The 21,930-nt window shown below is 43.7% G+C and overlaps 1 protein-coding gene across 4 annotated transcripts in view; it reads right to left on the bottom strand.

The window, feature by feature from the left end:
* Window positions 1–21,930, bottom strand: part of SCN8A (sodium voltage-gated channel alpha subunit 8) — a 1,580,263-nt gene that overhangs the window by 1,540,787 nt on the left and 17,546 nt on the right. For all 4 annotated transcript variants that reach the window (XM_044083431.1, XM_044083429.1, XM_044083430.1 and 1 more), the window contains exon 2: window positions 5,384–5,447. In XM_044083431.1, coding sequence (XP_043939366.1) covers window positions 5,384–5,447 — 64 coding nt within the window. The remainder of the gene's footprint in view (window positions 1–5,383; window positions 5,448–21,930) is intronic.

The raw sequence follows: 21,930 nt of genomic DNA on the forward strand, positions 1-21,930 counted from the left end.
AGTCAGACGCCTGACTAAGGGTAGCTGTGTTGGGTGGAGGAATCCCGGCCAGAGGCCCAGCTATGTCTGGTTCCTCCTCAACCTCGGCAGTAGCCGATGTCTGGGTTGGCTCCGAAGATGTTCAAGTCGTCAACTGTGGAGTGGCTTCCTCAAAGGTTGTCGCAGAAGTCAATGGGTCCATCGGACGTCCCTCAACTCCTAAATCGGTAGCTGGCGGGGCATGCGAAAGCGGAGCAACAGAGGAAGAGAGCGTAGGAAACTTGGCCTTCTTTCGTGGAGGTTCGGTCGAGGCCTCCGAGACCGGATCCATCCTGACAGCTAAATTTTTAAGCCATTGGTTTTCCAGGTAGAGATTAAGTGCAGCCAGACTGCTGTGAAGGGTCTTAGGAAAGAAAGATTGTCAGACAGAGCAAGCTTTGTGATTGTGCTCCCATCCTAGGCAAAAAACGCAGCAGTCAGGTATGTCTTTATGAGGTATCTGGAGCCTGCATTGGTATTTGCCCTTTTTTGCTGACAACTGCTAAGGATTACTACAACAAACCAAGCTTTAGCTAGAAATAAAAGAAGAAAACCCCAACGGGGTACTTAGCTTTTAGACATCTTGTGGTGAAGGAGCGAAGCACACGATGTGGAGGTTATCTGCAGCTGAAATGTTCTGAGGTCTGTGCATGTAGGCATCACATTTAAGGACTCTGGTTTATGGCCCAACATGTGACATCCAACGCAACTACAACAGCCAAGCTGAAGCTTTTGTATAGGACCCGACGTATGGGTCGCCTGAGGCAGAAAATCCCACACCAAGAATATTGCAACATAGGAATAGAAGGACATCAGAGTTTTGTGGATAATAATTACAACCAAGACTCAAGCAAAGTATCTGTACTGATGTCTGAAAGAAATGAGGGCCAGACCACAGCCATTTTAGCCAAAAGACCAAAAACGTTAAATTCCACACACACACAAACTCCAGCAATACCATTAGCTTTATCATTCATTTAAATTTGCCAAGGACATCAGTGAAAGCCTCTCAAGTGTCTCAGTTCATGGCAGCCATGTCATTCTGTCTCTTTCTGGGATACTGTCACCATCTGGATATTTCCAATGACTTTCAGACTTTTGATATATGATAAAAAAGGGTTGGTATTACATTTCTGTCACTCTAAAACTACATTTATGCAACTTCATGCACTTATTAGCACAAACGCAGTAAAACTGAAAGCTGCTGGTTAACTTCTCAATTGGTACGTCATCCCTGAAAGGGAATGCTTTTTTTCATACTTTTACCTTAGACTACAACAGAACATGAAAAACATTACAGTAAACATCTGACAAAAAAGTATGTAACACAGATTTGCAAACAGCACTAAAATAATGCTTATTTAGGCCTGCAGTCTGTATCTCTCATGTGAGACGTTGCATGGCTGCATAATTGTTGGAACTTGTACTCTCAATTTTTTCTAAAATCTCCAGTGAATCATCTCAAACAGTACAAGCTAGAAGTTAAAAAATTACATTCTGGGGCTTACGCATGGTGCGAATCTTAAGTGTTTCAAAATGTGTGATTCGCACGGTTGTACAAATTACTCAGAAATTATGTGATGTGAAGCACAAAGCTTGTGATGGCCTGCCTCCTCCTGTCTTCATCAATTGGCTAAGCTTTTGGTGTCATTCTAAGAGGATCCAGTATCTGTCTGCCTGGGATGACATGATCGACAAACCACAATGCTTTGCCAGAGAGGGCCTACATCTGTCGCCCTTGGGATTCCGGATACTGGCTAAGGCTCTTGCTACCCCCTTTAGTGCCTTTTTTAGGCAAGGTTCAAATGACAAATTCACCACCTTAAGAGGCACAAGCAAGGAAAATATGAGGGTAATGCTACTCAATGTTAGAAGTCTAAACCTCAAAATGCATTCACTCGAGGCACTCCTTAAAATGGAGAACATCGACATCTGTGCAGTGACAGAAACCTGGATCAAGGCTCCAGACAGTACCCCTGATTACCAGGCTATAAAATTCATACCACACCTTTCGGCCACCTAACTTGGACTGAACACTAAAGGCGGAGGCATGTCCATATTCATTAAGGATATCCACATCTCCAGGCTAGCTGCTCAGCATAATGCATCAGAGATTATCCAAGTGCAACTAACCCTGGGCAAGACCGCAATCCAAATTGTAACTTGCTACAGATCCCCCACCATGCCCCAGGATTCCCACTCCTCATTTCTTGATACAATAGAAAATATTAGGGTATAACCCAATACCCTAATAATGGGCGATTTCAACTACCCCACCATTAACTGGGAAAACTACTCATGTACCAACTCTTTTCCTCAGCGTTTTCTGGAATGCATAAATTCCAGTGCTTGGATCAACTTATCCACACCCCCTCCAGGGGCAGCAATATCCTAGACCTGGTCATTACCAACATATTAGACCGGTGTTCCACACCAGAGGTCAATTCCTCATTGGTCAGATCTGACTGCAAGCTAATCACCCTAGACATCCACATCCCGCCCCCACCCCTCATTAGGGAAACCACCGTAAACAAATTCTCCAAAGCCAACTTCATGCTTCTTAAGACAGAAGTGGCAAACTTCACGACACCCATGCAGATGGACAATAGAGGTACGACTGTTGAATCCTACACAAATGCACTTTATAAGCACTTACACAAGTGCATGGATCGTGCTATCCATAACAGAACCAAGATACTATCCTCCAAAAAAAGGAAGCCAATCTGGTGGTCCCCTGCCATAAACAAATTCTACACCTGCTGCAAAAAAAGAGTAAAATCCCATGACTGGAGGAACTCCCTGGTCAGCCTCAGTAAGAAGCAGAGATCCCTCATAAAATCCTCCAAAGCTAGTTACGAAAACAAAATTGCCACTGATTCTAAAGACAACCACAAAGCATTCTATAGCTATGTCAAGAATCTCAATGGCAACACTCAGATCTGCTCTGAGTTACAGCACAATGGCACTAAATATACAGAACCAACTGATATTGCCAACATCCTGGCAGATGGGTTCCGTGCTAACTTTACCCCCCTCTCACCCACTAAAGGGCCCATCTCTATACCGGAAGAATGCAAAGTTCCTGTAATCATGGCTGCACAGGTAAAAAACACTCTCTCCAAAGGCAAGAACACAGCATCCATAGGACCTGACAACATCCCAGGCTGTGTTCTACATGAACTGCAGAATGAACTGGCACCCCACCTAAGCACCATGTTCAATCATAGCCTCACCTCAGGCTTTGTGCCCACTGAATAGCACACAGCGACGGTTATCCCACTCCACAAAGGGGGAGCCACCACGGACCCTGTGAACTACTGCCCCATTAGCCTAACGAGCTAAGTCTGCAAGGCTATGGAATGGATCATCATGGATCTTATCCACAAGGACACTGGTAATCTCCAAACTCTGGACCCCACCCAGTTCAGGTTGGTAAAAGGCAGATCATGTCTCCTAAACCTGATAGACTTGTTTGAAGCAGTCACCAAAGACGTAGATGAGGGTAAGGTGGTTCACACACCCTATCTAGATCTCGACATGGCTTCTGACAGCATCCCCCACTCTGGAATTATAGATAAACTCACTAAACTAGGTATAAATCCCTATGTCACAAGATGGGTTGCCAAATGACTCACTGACAGAACCCACACTGTGAAAGTAGCAGACTCCAAATCAGACTTCAGACCAGTCACAAGTGGAGTACCACAGGGTTCAGTCCTGGGTCCTCTCCTGTTTGGTATCTACTTTTCTGAAGTACAGGCTAACAGAGAAGGTCTTTGGCTAACGAAGTTCACAGATGACTGCAAACTGGGAGCCATAATCGAAACTCCTAATGATGTGGACATCCTACAAAAGGGCCTCATGGAGACAGATGCCTGGTGTCAAAGCCATGGCCTCAAGCTCAATGCCAAAAAGTGCACTGTCATCCCCTCTGGTAAAAACTCTGTACACATGAGCTACCACATAGGTGGTAGTCTACTTAACACCGAAAGTGCGATAAGAGACCTTAGAACACAGGTGGACAGTAGTCTCTCCTTTGATAATCACATCGCCACAGCAGTCAGGAAATCCTTCTACGTGGCACACCTCATTACAAAAGGTTTCTTATCCAGGAAAAAAAGAGGTCATTGTTCACCTCTACTCATCACACATTAGACCCATTATAGAGTACAACGCCCCTTTTGGTATGTACCTCACAAGACATCTACAACAACTGGAAAGGCCGCAGAAATACCTCACAGAGAGGATTACCAGCCTCAGACAGATGCCCTGTGCAGACCGTCTCAAAAAACTCCAGCTTTACTCCGTCGCATATTGCCTACCAGAGGCGATCTCTGCCTAACGTACAAAACTATGTCAAACCAAGAGCTGTTGGACATGCTCCACTTAAAGAAATCCCAATCCCTCCGAGCTACACACTCTAGGGACCTAAATCTTGTCACTACAATAAACAGAACATGCTGTAGAGACAGACTCCTGTCCCAGAGACTTCCCATACTCTGGAACAAACTACCTATCTATATCAAACAAAGCTCCTCATTAGCACTCAAGAAAAATCTTGATGACTGGATGGGAAATAGGAAATTCACCCCAGGGATCACCTCTGTGGCTCTGCTTGACAGGGGCACAGAAAAATAATTTTCCTGGGTGGCGAAAGCCAGGGTACCTTTTTGGCTAGGCTTATATAGGCTCTAGGGCCAATAGCCTAGTACCTACCTATGAACCTGTGAAGAGCAGTTGCCATTAATAATAATAAGATGAGGTAGGAAAGGGTCTGATATTGTAGGATGGCCATTCATATTGTTTCAGACCACAGGCAGCCAAGGTGAGGAAAGTTAGTTTATACATTCTGGCTTGGAGCACAGGCTATCAATCTAGTGTGTACTGTCATTCTGACTGAGGAAGTAAGTAGCAGGGGGTGTGGATGATTGAAAGGAAAAGTAGAAAACAACATCCATCCCCTCCCACAAAGGAGAACTGAGCGAGGTTTCCTTCCACTATTTTGAACAGATGAATACCTGCAATCTCTTCATTATAGTTTTGTACAGCTAAGGTGGAGAATTCACTGTTTATTTATTTAGTTTTGAGAGCCAACCCAAGTACATTATTAAAATACATGGAACTGTGATAAAGTGACTGATGTACTGCAACAATCTGAAGGAATGAGGATTGCCAAAAAGGCAAGCAGTTAAGAAAGAATGAACATTCAGGACTTTTACCCTACAATACATGCTTATTCCACTTAGAACAATCAAACAATAAAGATAGACTTTAACATTATTATGAGTCTTGCACAAATGCAGAGAAACCAATTCATGAATTTCACACAATCTCTATAAATCTAAAGAAAACAGTATTTACTTACCCAGCATCTGAGCTGTTACCACACAGCAAAGCATCAATGGCTCCAGGCACAAAATAAAAGTTGCCTACAGAAAAGTTAAGAAAATGCAATTAAGCAATGAAGTCAGCACAACTAAAGAAACACTGAGTTTGCTACACTTTCTATACATTGTCTACAAACAAATATTTTAGTTGAATAAGTAAACTTATCATAACAATAATTATTCAAATCATCATTGCTGCAGTAGCTTTAGCTACAAGGGTTATATCTTGCACAGGATACATCAGCCTGCCAGCTTCCAAAGCTTCAAGGTACCTTCCACTCACCCAGACTGTTGAGAGCTCAAGAAGAGCAGGAGAAAATCAGCAATCTGTGTGCCAAGCCTTTCAGAGCTTTCTTGCCAACTGAAACAGGGAGACTAGAGCCCTGAAAAAGGTCAGTACTAAACAAATAATCAATATCCTCATCTGGCAAACAAAATTCATACAAAAATAAGGGGTGGTGGTGGGAAGGAGCAACTACTGTGGCAGTGATCCTTCAAACATCTACTGTTATAGTAAGTTTACTTACAGAACTGTACTATATTCGTCATTTGATCACTGCTGAGGTAGTCTTCAGTTATATGGGTAGAATACAATAGCTAACAAGGTCTGGGAGGATATAGGATAAGGATCCAGAAGGCCCTGGAGAATGGTCCTAGCAAAGCATGCTGTAAACCTGAAAAAAACAGTGCAGCTTATAGTGCTTTGTAAAATTATGTACGACCAAGTTGCTGTTTCTATAATACTTGAGTCCACCCCTTTCCAAAAAGCCTCTGAAGAAGCTAAGACCCTAGAAGAATGTGCATTGACCCTGCCTGGAATGGACTTGTTATGGTGGGAATAACAAAAGGAAATAGCACGGGATGATTTGGAAATAGTCTCTGTTGACATAGGTTGTCCTTCCTTCTTACTTTCATAACAAATTAATAACTGATCAGAATTTCTGAAGGATTTATTTCTGCCAAGAGTACCTAAATTGTCTGTAAAGATCCAGAGTAGGAAGAATCCTCTCTCCATAATTTTAGGTTCTGGAGAGAAAACAGGGAGCTGGATAACCTGACTCAAAGTAAACTGAGATACCACTTTAGGCATAAATTAAGGATTAGTTCTCAAAAAAACACCATCTTTATTGAAAAGGAGATAAGGCTGACTCACTGTAAGAACTTTCAACTCAGTCATCCTTCTTGCAGAAGTCACAGCAATCAGTAAAAAGAAGTTATGTACTTACCATAATGTTCCATATGTGTTGTCCATTTTCATTCTTCCTCAAGTGTTGAGTTCAGATCCGATCCTCAGATCTGACTCGGCAGTTACTAAAGCTCATGGTAATAAAAAGCTCTCAATCTTCTCCCTTACCCATAATGCACCAACCCCTAATATGGCTCAGATCCTGTTTGCTGATTTTACCAGAAAAAATACCTGTTAACATGCATCTATAATGGTGTCCTTAGAATATTTCATTCTTCCAGAAGTTTGCGGAAACAAGGGCTGGAGGTTGGTGGGTGGGAAACTGAGGAAGAATGAAAATGGACAACACAGATGGAGGATTATGCTAAGTACATAACTTCTTTATCTGATGATGTCAATTTTCATTCTATCCTCAACTGTTGGGACAGAGTCCCAGCTACCTAAAAACCCTGAGTGGACTCTAAGGAAGGATATTCCTGGGCACAGTAGAAGCAAAAAATGCTCTACCCCTCAAGACCAGATTTAATTTGTAATGAGTAATAAAGGTATGAGGACTTGCCCAAGTTGTTGCTGTTGCACAAATGCCAGCCATGGAATACCTAGATAGAAATACTGAAGACATTGCCATGGACCTAGATGAACGGACTCTAACAGGTCTAGGTAAGGTAAGACCCAATTTGTTATAGATAAATGAAACACAGTCAGCCAGCCATCTGGCTAAAGTTACTTTTGCGACTGGTTTACCCAATTTCAAATCTGTAAAGGAAACAAGCAATTGGTTTGATTTTCTGATGTATTTTGTCTTACCTTTACAAAGTCGAATCACAGTGGTGCGATTTCCATATGAGCGAATCGTAACCACGAAAATGAAAACAGCAACAGTTTTAAATGTTCGAAAATCAGCACATTGAAAAGAAGATTCACTGATTTTCGAACATTAATGTCGAAAAAAAATCTAATGAAGTGTAAAGCCCCCTGCGCCCCCACACCCCCCACTTTAATATTCTAACTCCAAGATCACATTACAGTGGGGAAAGGGACCATTTTCTGATCCCCACTACAGTACAATCCGCCCCACAATGTTGAATGTGCAATGAGCGAATGTCACTGTGCATTGACTCATTGCACATTCAAACCTTTTTCTGTTTGGCATGTGCAAACTTTGCAAACTGCCTTTCGGGCAATTGCTGTTTGCCATGTGCAATACGCACACATGAAGGTAAACCTAAAAATGTAATTTTCTGTGAACATCAAACAGATGCAACATATATTGCTTTTGTTTGCAAATTTAGTAAATGATACTGACAAATTAATGGACTGCTTGTTACTGGATTCTGACACCACCTTTGGAAGAAAGGATGCATTGGTTCGTAATGTAACTCTATCTTTATGAAATATCAAGTACGGAGGGTTTGAAGACGAAGCTTGAATTTCTGAAATTCTTCTAGCTGATGTAACGGCTACTAAAATGACTGTTTTCCAAGTAAGAAACTAAAGATCATATTTAGCTGCTGGTTCAAATGGGGAATGTATTAATGATTGCAGTACCATGCTCAGATCCCATAGTGGAGAAGAGTCGTTAAACGGTAGGCTCAAAAGAAAAGTGCCTCTCAAAAATACTTTGCACATTTTAGCAGAGGCTACTGAAGAAAGAATAGCTATGTAAAATCTTACCATAACCATAGATGTCCCTCTCTTCTATGTTGCAGTATTCTTTACATGTGGGAAGTCCTCCGCCCAATGACCGAACATCCGGCCAGTACACAACAGTTTTTAGCTACTGCAAGTACGTAGGACATCACATGTATGCTCTGACAACATCAGCAATAAAAGGACATCTGCATATACAATCTTCAGAATTGAAAAGCCCCATAAGGAAGACAGAACTAAGTAACAATAAGAAGTCATCCAAGGAAGAATCAAGATGCAGGGTGGGAAGGCGGGAGGAACAGAATACTGCAACATACAAGAGAAGGACATCTATGGTTATGGTTAAATTTTTCACAACTATTCTATGTCCTTCTATTCAATGTTGCAGTATTCTTTACATGTGGGAGAATACCAAAGCTTAGTAGGAATCCTTGGGGAAGGAGAGACCAGAGGAACTTGCACTGCATAATTTTCAACAAAGCCATGGAGAGTGGCTCTAGCAAACCCGGCTCTTGATCTAGAAATGGTATCCACCTTCTAATGTTTGGTGAAAGTGTGCACAGAAGACCATGTAGCAGCCTCCAAAATAGCATCAGTACCCAGGCCTTTAAAGAATGCTCCTGAGGAAGCAACAGATCAAGTGAAATGAGCCCTAATGGCCTTGGAAATCCAAGAAGAAATTGTTTAGAGATAGGCAAACCCAGAGCCCTGGGATGGAAAGAAACAAAGAGCTGATCAGATTTCCTGATAGCCTTAATCTTATCTATATAAAATCTAAGTTGTCTATCTACATCCAAAGTATGCAAGAGCCTTTCACTAGAGGACTGAAGAGAAGAAAAGAAGGTTAGCAATTGAAAATGGTTCGTGATCTGCACTCTTGTGGGAGGAGAGGCTGGACTCTGCCCTTCTAGCTGGGAATTTCTGGTTAAAGTTTTATAGTGCCTGCATATCTAAACTGCTTCTTACTGAAATTGGTACACCTTGTTTGCTGTAGCATAGACTAGATCCAGGCCTGCTGAATCTAGCTTTGTTTGTATAACTTGAGCACTAATCCAGGCATTCTTTAAAGTATTCAATTGTATTTATTACTGCTTGGTAGTAACTTGATTAAAGTGTAGCTATCATTCTGTCTTTTGGATTAAGCACTTGGGCTTCAGACCAGTTGTTTTACATTAGGAAGGTTTGTGGCCTGCACTGTGGTGGCAGGACAGGTAGCTTACATCCTTCTAGGTTGGGAACTGCTGATTGAGGGCTCAGTGTCTGTTATTCTAAAAGTGTATTAATTCTGGTTTAAGCACTTGGGCTTCAGGCCAGTTGTTTTACATTAAGAAGGTTTGTGGTCTGCACTGTAGTGGCAGAACAGGTAGCTTACATCCTTCTAAGTTGGGAACTGCTGATTGAGGGCTCAGGGTCTGTTATTCTAAAAGTGTATTAGTTCTGGTTTAAGCACTTGGGCTTCAGGCCAGTTATTTTACATTAAGAAGGTTCGTGGTCTGCACTCTTGTGGGAGGAGAGGCTGGACTCTGCCCTTCTGAGCTGGGAATTTCTGGTTAAAGGCTTATAGTGCCTGCATATTTGAACTGTTTCTTACTGAAATTGGTACACCTTGTTTGCTGTAGCATAGACTAGATCCAGGCCTGCTGAATCTAGCTTTATTTGTATGCTTGTTGTTTGTTTGCTTGTTATTTCCCTGAAATGCTAATTCCACCTAAAATGCGGCTTTTCAGCGCTTCTGTGGATCCCTAGTGATATCTGCATTGCTTACTGTACTTGAATTTCCTTGTTTCACTTGAAAGAAAGTTACTGTTTGTCGTTTTTGCATTTAAGTTACCTGTAACACATTGCATTTAAGTTACTTGGCACTTGCTCACTAAAGCAATTATATAAGTCAGCACTAAAATATTAAAAGCACTACACCCTCACAAACTCCCCTTGAGTACCTCGTTCCCCATTGGCCCTTTTTTTCAGTTATAAAGGAATTCCCAATACTATTCTAGCATGTCTAAAGGTCAGTTGTCAATCTCCTCTCCGGTCCAGCTGGTGAATCTGGGAATCTTGAGGCAATGTTACAACTGCCTCATATACACAGACAACCCTCTCCTTCTCCCAACAAATTCCAGCACATGTGAGAGATGCAACCATATAGCCATACTGGAGGCTAAGCTCTCTCAACTCAGTACTGGCAAAACCAGTCAGGAGGAGAAGGAAACCACACTCACTACAATTCCAGTCTCACATAGACCTACCACGACAGCAAACCAAACACAAACAAACAAAAACATACTCGGAGGCTCTAAATAAAAATCTGCCTAAGCAGCAGAGACCTCCAAAGCAGACACCCAAGCAACCGCTACCCCAAAACAAAACACGTGCAACACATAGCTCCAAAGCCAGTGTACCAAACAGTCACAGCCCTTAAGGCTAAACAACACACCTGATACACTTGTAATAGGTGACTCTATCGTCAGGCACACTGACGTCCCGCTCACCAGGCTGAACAAGGAGAAGGTCACGGTGAGCTGCCTGTCGGGCGCTAGGATCCGCCACATAACACAAGCACTCAGGTCACTCCAAGGCAAGTACAAATATGACTCAGTCATTGTCCATGCTGGTGTAAATAGCCTGAGACGTACCTCACTGGACTACATGAAGAGAGACATAGAGGAGCTATCTGAGCATGTAGCCCAGGCCGGTATGACCCTGACCTTGAGTAGCATCTTACCCTCACCAAGAATGATGCCACAATATGAAGACAAGATGATCAATTTCAACAATTGGCTTAAGTATTGGTGTCATTCAAAGGGGATCCAGTGCCTGTCAGCCTGGGATGACATGCTCGACAAGCCACGATGCTTCGCTAGGGACGGCTTGCACCTGTCACCCCTGGGCTTTCGGATATTGGCAAAGGCTCTTGCTACCCCCATAGTACCTTTTTTAGGCAAGGCTCAAAAGACAAACCCACCTCCATAGGTATCACAAGGGATAAAAAACTAAGAGTAATGCTACTCAACGCCAGAAGTCTAAACCTCAAGATGCACGCACTCAAAACTCTCCTTAGCATGGAGAACATCAATATCTGTGCAGTAACAGAAACCTGGTTCAAGGCTCCCGAGAGCACCCCAGCACTACCAGGTTATACCTCATACCATGCTTTTCGGCCCCAAAACTTGGACCGAACCACAAAAGGAGGGTGAGTATCAATATTCGTCAAGGATTCCCACACCTCCAGGTTGGTGGCACAGCATGAAGCAGCAGAGACTATCCATGTGTAACTAACAGTGGGTAAAACTGCCTTCCAGTTTATGGCCTGCTACAGACCACCCTCCCAAACCCAGGAAACCCACTTGGCCTTCCTGAGAACACTGGAAAATATGAAGTTATCTCCAAACACCATTATATTGGGCGACTCCATCTACCCAAACATAGACTGGGAGTATTACTCTAGCTCCAACACCCTAGCCCAAAGGTTCCTAGAATTTATAAACTCAAATGCTATGGAACAACTTGTTACCACTCCCACAAGAGGGGAAAACATACTGGACCTAATCATCACCAACATGGGGACTCTATGCTCCAGACCAGAAGTGTATCCCTCACTGGTAAGATCAGATCATAAACTAATCTCACTGGATATTCACATCCCGACTCCACCCCCTGCCCTGAAAACCACAGTGAAAAACTTCTCTAAAGCAAATTTCACACTCCTCAAAACTGAGGTGGAATCCTTCAAAGCCCCCGGGCCTGTGGAAAATACGGCCCAGACCACAGAATCCTTTATAAACGCATTCTATGAACACCTTCAGGAATGCATGGATCATGCAATCCCAAATAAAACCAAGACCCAATCCTCCAAAGGTAGACGTCCTGTCTGGTGGACCCCAGCCATAAACAAACTATACAATAGAAGGAGGAAGCTACTACATGATAGAGCACAGCAAAATCCCAAAAAGGGAAGGCATCTCTGATCAGTATTAGCAAAAAACTACAGGCACTCATAAAATCGTCTAAGGCCAGCTTCGAGAGAAAAATTGCACAGGACACTAAGGATAATCACAAGGCTTTCTTTAGTTATGTTAGAAACCTGGGTGGGAATTCCCAGATATGCTCAGAATTAGTCCAAAATGACAAAAAATACACCGAACCCACAGACATTGCCAACATCCTAACTGACAGGTTGGCGCAAACTTCTCCCCCCCCCCCACCAAAAGGGCAAATATCTATCCCAGCAGAGTGCTGCCCCCCTGACATCTCAGATGCTCAGGTAAGAGCTGCCCTCTCCAAAGCAAAAAACACAGCATCAATGGGACCAGACGGTGTCCCAGGCTGCGTCCTACATGAACTCCAAGAAGAGCTAAACCCAAACATAAAACTACTGTTCAATCTCAGCCTTACTACAGGATATGCACCCAAAGAGTGGCGTACAGCAACAGTGGTCCCTCTCCACAAAGGTGGTGCCTCAATGGATCATGGAAACTATCGCCGCATAAGCCTGACTAGCTTGGTCTGCAAAGCTATGGAAAGGATCATCATGGACCTCATAAATAAAGATATTGGGGACCTATAGACACTGGATCCTACCCAGTTCGGCTTTGTTAAGGGCAGATCCTGCCTCTTAAACCTGGTTGATTTCTTTGAAACAGTCACCAAGGCCATTGACGAGGGGAAGGTGGTCCACACAGCCTACCTGGACCTCGCAAAAGCCTTCGATACAATACCCCACTCGGGCATTATAGATAAGCTCAGCAGCTTAAATATAAACCCCTATATCACTAGATGGGTTGCAAACTGGCTCAAGGACAGAACCCACATGGTTAGAATTGCTGGAGCCATGTCAGACTCCAAACCAGTTACAAGTGGCGCCCCACAAGGCTCAGTCCTGGGACCTCTCTTGTTCGGTATATATTTCTCGGAGGTACAGGCCAACACGGAAGGACTGTGGCTGACCATGTTCGCAGATGACTGCAAACTGGGAGCCATAATCGACTCTCCAGCCGACACAAGCATCCTCCAAAAGGGCCTCATAGAAACAGACAACTGGTGCCAGAGCCATGGCCTCAAGCTAAACGCCAAAAAGTGTATAGTCATCCCTTTTGGCAAAAACAAAGTGCCCACAAATTACCACATATGTGGTAATCCATTAAGTACAGAAGAAGTAATTAGGGACCTGGGGACCCAAGTTGATAGCAATCTTTCATTTGACAACCACGTGGCCAAAGTGGTTAGAAAAACATTTTATATAGCCCACCTAATCATGAAATGATTCACATCTAGATCAGGGGAGGTCATCGTGCCTCTTTACTCATCCCTCATCAGGCCCATAATTGAGTACAATGCCCCTTTTGGGATGTACCTTACCAGACACCTGCAGCAACTGGAAAGACCCCAAAAGTACCTCACCAAGAGGATCAAAGGACTCAAACAGATGCCATAAGCTGCCCGGTTAAAGAAACTCCAGCTCTACTCAATGGCATACCGCCTGCTCAGAGGCGATCTGTGCCTGATGTATAATGCCATGTCCAACCCGGAATTAATAGACATGCTGCACCTCAGAAAATCCAAATCCCATCGAGCTACATGCTCGAGAGACTCGAACCTCAGCACTGAAATAAATAGGACATGCTGGAAGGTCAGATTCATAACCCAGAGGCTCCCTTCACTCTGGAATAAAATCCCAGTCTAGGTTAGGCAGAGTCCCTTCATTGACTCTCTTCAAGAGGAATCTTGATGAGTGGATGGGAGATCGTAGGTTTACCCCGGGTATCACTTCTGTGTCACTGTTAGACAGAGGCACAGTATACTAACCTCGAAAAAGGGCATAGCAAAATTAATTTAAAATGGGTGGCGAAGGCCAAACACACTCTGGCTAGGCTTGTAAATGCCCTAGGGCAGATAGCCTAGTATGAACCTATGAACAGATTCATTAAGAGACAGTTCTCATTCACCACCTTATGCATAAAAGAAGAATTGGTAAGTAATGAAACCCTTTTGTTGCGGAAAACCAGGAAAGGTGGGGAAGCCATCAAAGCCTGAATCTCCAAAACCCTCCTAGCAGATGTCAAAGCTTACAGAAGTACTGTCTTCCAAGTACAGAACGTTAAAGAAGCTGAGGCTGCAGGCTCAAAAGAAGCCAGAGTAAGCTTCTCTAAGACATGGCTCAAATCCCAAGGAGAAGGAGGAACACTTTTCCTGGGAGGTTTAATATGTAGGACGCCATTTAGGAAAAAATTTTACCTCCATCCTGGATGCTAAAGGTGGAGATAATGTCAGACGTGCAGAAATAGCAGACAAGTAAACTTTCACTGAACAGTATGACATGCCACTAAGTAATTTACACAAGTAAGAAAGGACTACTGGAAAATCCACTGAAAATGAATCCAGATTTCTTGAAAGACACCAGACAGAAAAGCTCTTCCATTTGGATAAGTACGACTTTCAAGTGTTGGATTTCTGGCCTCCTGCAGAGGCCCTAGACATGTGTTGTGAAAAAAGGTGCCTGAAAGGAATCAAAAGTTGATCACCCACAGTGTCAGTTATAGGGTTGGCAAATTTGGATGAAACAGAGATCCCTTGTCTTGTGTGAGCAGGTCTACTATGTGAGGTAACTTGTGATGGCTGCCCTTGGCTAAATGCAGAAGAAGAGGGAACCAATGCTGTCTTGGCCAAGAGAGGGTCACCCACAAGATTTTTGTTTCTCCTCCTGAATCTTCGGCAGAACTTTCTGAATGAGAGGGAAGGGGGAATGCATAAAGAAACATCCCTTTCCATGAGAAAGACTGGGTGTCCACCTTCCAAGCCACAGGATGAGGGAGTCTGGCACAAAATAGAGGGAGCTGTCTGTTCAGAGGGGAGGCAAACAAATCCAGAAGAGGGGTACCCCACCGGTGGGCCAACTCCAGATACACATCCCTGTGAAGCATCCATTTGTGGGACTGAGTCATGGATCTGTTTAAGGTTTCTGCCATAGTGGTTTTGAGCTGAAGGAATGTAAAGAAGCCACCTTGTACTGAATTGCCAATTCCCATGCCATGAGGGCTAACCTGCAAAGAAGGTAAGACTTTGTTCCTCTCTGTTTGTGGATATACCAGAGAACAGTGGTATTGCCTTGTAAATATTTTCAGAGGGCCTGGTTAAAAGAGAGGATGAAAGGCCTGTAAAGCCAGAATCAGAGCCCTCATTTCCTTGATGTTGATATTATCTCTCTTTAGAGACGGAGACCAACGTCCCTGAACCTTCTTGGAGGCAAATGTTGCCCCCATCCTATGTTTGAGGCTTGTGAACAGATGCTGAGACACCTAAGGCAAAAATAAGATGAAGGCCTGGACTCAGAGAAAGCTGCTGAATTCACCAAAGAAGCGCTGTTTTTAGGCAGGGGAGGAGAGGGATCACAAACTCCAGAGGGTGACCATGCTGAGCCAGACTGACTTTTGGAACCACTGAAATTTCCTCAGGTGGACTTTTGCAAAGGGCAGCATGGGGAATCGTGGAAGCCAAGAAGTTGAGAAGTCTTAGGAACTCCCCGACTGTAATGGAAGGAAAAAGCAGAAGGTTTTCCAGAAAAGCAATGAGGGACTGAACCTTGTTGGCTGGAAGGAAAACCATCATAATGTCCATCCTGAACCTGCACCCTAGGAAGATATGATCCTGTGATGGAGTCGGAAAAGATTTTTTTAATTTATGGTGAACCCTAGACTATGAAGGAGGTGAATAGCCACTTGCAGGTTTAGAGACAATTGCTGTGACAGAGGAGCCAGGAAAAGGAGATTGTCTGGGTATGGGTATACCTGGATACACTGGACTCTCAAGAAGGCAATCGCAGGGGCCAAGCACTTTGTGAATACCCTTGGAGCAGTGAAAAGACCTAAAGACAAGTCAGAGAACTGAAAGTGCAACAAACCCACTGAGAAATGTGAAAATTTCCCATACAGAATATGGTTGGGAATGCATAGATATGCATCTTTGATGTCTAGAGAAGCCATACAACACTGAGGAGGAATCAGAGGAAAGAGAGTTTGTAAAGACAGCATGCAGAAAGATGGCACTTCCAGGAAAGTGTTTAAGTGGGAAAGATCTAGGATTGGTCTGCAAGGACCATCTTTTCTGGGAACCAGAAACATCCTTGAGTAAAACCCTCTGCATCTCTGATCCATAGGCACAGGGGGCTGTGAAATTCCCATGAAAGGAGAGTGAATCTTCCAAGTCATGAAGTATCCCTGTTGGATAACAGGCAGAACTCTGGAATCCTAAGTGATCCTTTCCCAAACGAATGAGTGAAAAGGTCACACAGAAAAAAATCAGTAAAAACTAGAGACAGATGAAGAGATAGAGGATTAAGACATGGTAGAGGCTGCTGGCAGTCAGAGAGAGCTGGACCTGGCTTGAAAGGACTGCTGAGTGGAAGGAGCAGAAGCAGTAGATTTAGATAGTGGAGGTCTCCTAACAGAGTTTTTTGGCCTGGAAGCTGAAGCAGAGGCAGAAGAGGAGCAAGCTAGTCTCCTAACAAAAGTTTTAGCAGGAAAATTTCTATGGAAGTAAGGAACAAAGGAAATGAACAGCTTCAAATCTTGAAGTTCCTTTCCTTTCACTTGCAGAGTCTTAAATAAGTCTGCAGCTGCAGAACCAAAAAGACCTGACTTGTCCAAAGGAGCATCTAGCAGTTTTGCTTTAATGTCTGGCAATGGTTGAAGCCTCAACCAAGATAGTCTGCTAAGTACAGAACCAGATGCAACAGCTCTGGATAATGCCTCAGCAGTATCATAACTGCACTTAATGGAATGTCTAGCTATTTGTGAAGAAGTTGTCAAGAGAGACAAAACCTGAGTTTTAATCCAAGAGTCAGGTAACTGAGCAAGGGCTTGTGAAGCCTGGGGAAGTAGAGTCAAGGGATACCTACACATGAGTTTGGTAATTTATTGCTCTAAATCGCTAAAGTGGAGGACACGTAAACCTTTTTACCAAGTATCTCCAGAATCTTGCTCTCCTTATCAAATGGAAGTAGTTTAGTAGAAGGAGACAACTGGGAAGACATATCAGAAGCTATGGAAACAACAGCAGGACCAGCTGAGGGACACTTCTAGAGGAACTTACAATCATCAGGGACCTTGTAAAATCTGTCTGGCCTTTTTGGGGCAGGAGCCTGAGAATCAGGTGTCTTAGAAAAAGAAGCAGCAGCAAAAGCATCCAGGAAAGATGGCAGGACTGGAGGCATTACAGAAAGAGAAGGGGCTTCCATTTGCAGAAGATCATAATACCTTTTTTGGTCTTCCAAAATTTGGGAACAGTCCCATTTGAAAAAATTACCACATTTTGTTAATTGTTTCACCAAGAGAAATCTCTTCCACTGGGCAATCACCCCATTAGATTCCACCTCTGGAGAAGCATATAATAGAGGAGATGTAATTTGTGAGGAGTATGCTAAGGAATCTTCATCAGAGGAGCAGTCATCACTATCAGCAGAAAGAACCTTTTCTCCAACCCTTTTAACAGGACAGCATGTAAAAGAAGGAATAGGAATAGCAGAGGAAGGCTTCAAAGCCATCAGAGCCTTAATTAAACTCTGAGAAAAAGCATCCCAATCAGAATGAGTGGAAGGGACCTGAGAGTGCTTAGTCTTTTGCTTCTTTTTTACATGCATTTCTTTATGAGGTGAAATGGAGGAACTGGATGTAGGCCTAACATCCGGAGTGGTGTGCAGCTGATCCCTAGCAGGAGTGGAATGAACATCCCCAGGACCCTCAAGCACAAGGAGCCACAGTTCCCCTTGTCTGCCCATACCAGACATGGGCACTGCCTCTGCAGACATGCCTACGTTGGATTCCCTAGCAACTTCCAATGAGGTACCCACCGAGAAACCAGACCACCAAACGTAACACAGATCTTCACTGACCTCAAGGAATATGTCCTTAGTAAAAGGCGCAGCCAAAGAGGACTCAGGTCTAGGTTTGCTAACCTTCCTCTTCAAAGTCGTCTCAGTCAAAGAACCCCTGGAACCCCCCCATAATCTCTTTAGCAAGACATTTAAGACACTGATTCTCTAAGTAGAGATTTAAAGCTGAAAGTCAGCTATGCAATGTTTTAGGAACAAAGGCCTGGCAAATAGTACAGGAACAGTGGTTATGACTGGGGCCTAAGCAAAAAAGACAAAGGTCGTGGCAATCTTTACATGGAATCTGCCTTCCACACCTACACTTTCCCTTCCTGGATGACATGACCTAATTATAAGAGACAGTAACAAAGAAACAAATCCCCAACGGGGCACTTATCTGAGAGATGGCAGAAACAAACTGAATCAAGCAGCAGACCAACATACAAGTCAAGCGTTCCAAATGGCAGTAGAAAAGTTCAGAGGATTGTACGTGTGGACGTCCTTTTATGGCTGACACTGCCAGAGCATAGGTGTGACATCCCACATACTTGCAGTAGCTAAAAGGTGTTGTATACTGGCCAGACATCAGATAATTGGCTGGAGGACTTCCCATGTGTAAAGAATACTGCAACACTTAATAGAAGGACAAAATGAGATATTGCTAACTGAACCTTAATACCCCTTGCCCCTTTTTTGAAATGTAAACCTAAAACTTCATGTATTCTGTATCAGAGCTGAGAAAGGATCAAAATGATTCTGTTGTGCACAGTAAATAATAGTTTCCACTTACTAGAATAGTTTTCGTGTTGTGGGTTTATGGGAAGATAAAAGGATATGGAGGACAGGTAAAGACAGCATAGGTTGTCTGGCTATTACCAGAATTGGAGAAACCATGTTGTAAGCTTTAAGTTGGAGACATCTGGGTGAATCATGCCTGTCGGTTGAGACAGGAGGTCTGAAATAGGATCCAGAATCCAAGGCTGGTAAAGCAGATGAGGCCACAGGAAGGGGAACCAAACCTGTTGAGGCCAATAAGGTGCAATGAGGGTGACTTTGCTCTTCAACCTGTCAGTTTTCTGCAGAAATTTTGGAATTAATGGAAAAAGCAGACTGGGGGGGGGCAATCATGAGGTAAGCATCTCACAGTGATTCCCCCTGAGGGGGGATTAGGTTAAAGTAGCTGCTGATTTGATGTTTAGGGGAAAAGCAAAAAGATCACAGAAAGGCTAGAACTGAAAATAATTTCTGTCACTTTCAAGCTGAGAAACCACTTGAGATAGACGAATGGACTTGCTCAAGTTGTCTGCAAACACACTGGACTTCCCCAGAATGTGCATTATTAGAAAGTGGTTGGATGAGTTTGCCCATTGCCACACTCTGAGTGCTTCCTGCACAAGGGATATGATCTCTTCCCCCCTTGTTTGCTGATGTACCAAACTACTGACATACTGTCCATTTGAATCGTGACCATCCCTGAAGGACATCCTGGAAGGCCAGCGACCACTCTCTTTCTTTCTCTCATCTGTAGGACACTGAGATCCAAGTTGGCCTCTTTGGGGGACAAAGTGCCTTGGACTGTTTTTTCCAGAAAGTCCCCCCCCCCCCTCAACTGGGAAACATCCATGGTCACTATGGCCTTGGGCTGGGAGAGAAGAAGTGGATGGCCTTGTAGAACCTGATCTGATTGAATTCATCACCTGAGATCCCTCTTGCATGCCTGAGTGATCATTATTAGCACTGACATGCAGTGATAGAGAGTAGATCACTATGTTTATAACATCCATTGAAGAATTCTCATATAACATCTGGTTAGAGGAACTAGGGTTATTGCCTCTGACACTGACCCTTGACCTTGAAGGACCAACTGGGCTGAAATCTTGGTACTGAGAATTATTTTCCTGACTTGCAATCTGATAGTATGTACTCTTATGAGAGCAAAGGAAGCTATCACTGACTGTTTCGAAAACTGCTCCTAAGAATTCCAAGTTTTGAGTTGGTTGTAAGTGAAACTTATCAACATTTATGGTTTTCCCCAGAAGAGAACAAATCTGGAATACTTAATTTCTTCCCTTATTAACAGATTCCTGGTCAAGGTGGTAATGAGCCAGTCTTATAGACATGGAAATGCAGTCTCAAGTGAGCTGCCACTACTGCCATACATTTGGTAAACGGGTAAACACCCTGGGGGGCAGTGGTGAGGCCAAAGGGCAGAGCTCTAAAATGGTAATGACTGGCTCCCAACCAGAACCGTAAATACCTTCTGGAGTGTCTGTTCATCTTTATGTGATAGTACACATCCTGAAAATCTATTGAGCACATCCAGTCCTCCTTGCCCAGAAAAAGGAGACTGGACTGAACTGTGACCATCCAAAATTGTGCGTGTCCAACTGACTTGTTCAAGTTGCTGAGATCCAAAATTGGTCTCCAGTCCCTTGTTTTCTTAGGTAATAAAAAGAATCTTGAGTAAGTTCTAGATTCTATCTGGTCTGATGAGACCTCTTGGATGACTTTTTTTTTCTAGTAGCTTTTGTATTTGTACTGCTGCTTCATTCCTCTGACAGGATGGAATGCCGGTAAATTTTTTGTAGAGTTGGGGGTGGAAAGGAAAAGGGTATTATCTAGCCTCTGGAAATAATCCTCTGCACTCAAGTATCTTTTATGTCTAGCCAGGCTCTCTGGTGCAAGGATAGACAACCCCTGATTGCCACCTGAGGTGGACAACCGGGCCTCCTTTCAGGAATACTGGTTGGGTCTGTCAGAGAAAGAATCACTGGACCCTTGGTTTTCTGGGACTCCTCTGCTGTGGGGGCAGTGTTGACCATTACAGCTCCTCCCTCTGCCCCTAGGGGAGCGTTCTCCAAGTTTCTTGAACCACATCTTCTAACCACCTCGTTGATTCCTAGAAAAGGATCTTTAAGTGGTCAAAAAAAATATGGCAACTGCAGAGAGGGTCTTTCCATCCTTCTCACACCTAGATAATGTGTCCTTCACTCTGAAACCAAACAAAGAAATGCCATCAAAAGAAGAACTGAAGAATAAAGACTTGAAGGGCTCCAGAAAATCACACAAGCGCATCCAGGCATGCCTCCTAATAGATATGCCAGAACCTGCTGCTCTTGAGGTGCCTTTGGCGGTACGTGAAATGGGCCTCATGGATGAATTCAAGATAGATTGGAGGGTAGCCATCTGAGAAGCCACAAATGACTGGGCCTCAGCAGAAAGGGTCCCTGAAAGTGAAGTTGAAAGTTATTTTATCAAATCCCTTTGCAATCTAGTAAAATGTGAAATAGTTCAGTGATCTAAGGGCAAAAGTCACTGAAACGTAGACACACTTCCCAAATCTGTCCATTGCCTTAGACTCCCTGTTAGGGGGATGAAAAGAGGAACTTTGCTTGGCAAGTTCCTTCTTGGTGGTCGTCACCATGAACATAGCATCCACGGGCAGCTCTTTAGCCCACAATTCTTTCCCGCAAGTGGAGCTAGAATCCCATCTGGCCTTTTGGGAATTGGTTCCACTGCATCAGGTTCCTTCCATGCCCACAGAGAGACCAAATCAATGAGCTTGTTGGTGGATGGAGTAACCCAGGAGATAGACGGGCCAGCTCCAAAGGCAGCCAGAAAAAGAGACTCCTCAGGTGAAGGTTACTGGGAGTCCAACCACCTCCCTGTTTTAGGACCTCAAGGATGTCTCCAAATGAGACATCTTCTGGAGGTGATTGTGGGGACCCTTCACCCTCATCAAAGTTGGTATCCCCCATGAATGACTCTTGTGGAGAGTCCAAGTGCCTCCTCTTGCTCTTTCTCTTCTTAGGGATTTCCTTGGTGGG

Source organism: Protopterus annectens, chromosome 9.part0, assembly GCF_019279795.1.
Source record: "Protopterus annectens isolate FY-2018-M chromosome 9.part0, PAN1.0, whole genome shotgun sequence".
Classification (NCBI taxonomy): Eukaryota; Metazoa; Chordata; order Ceratodontiformes; family Protopteridae; genus Protopterus; species Protopterus annectens.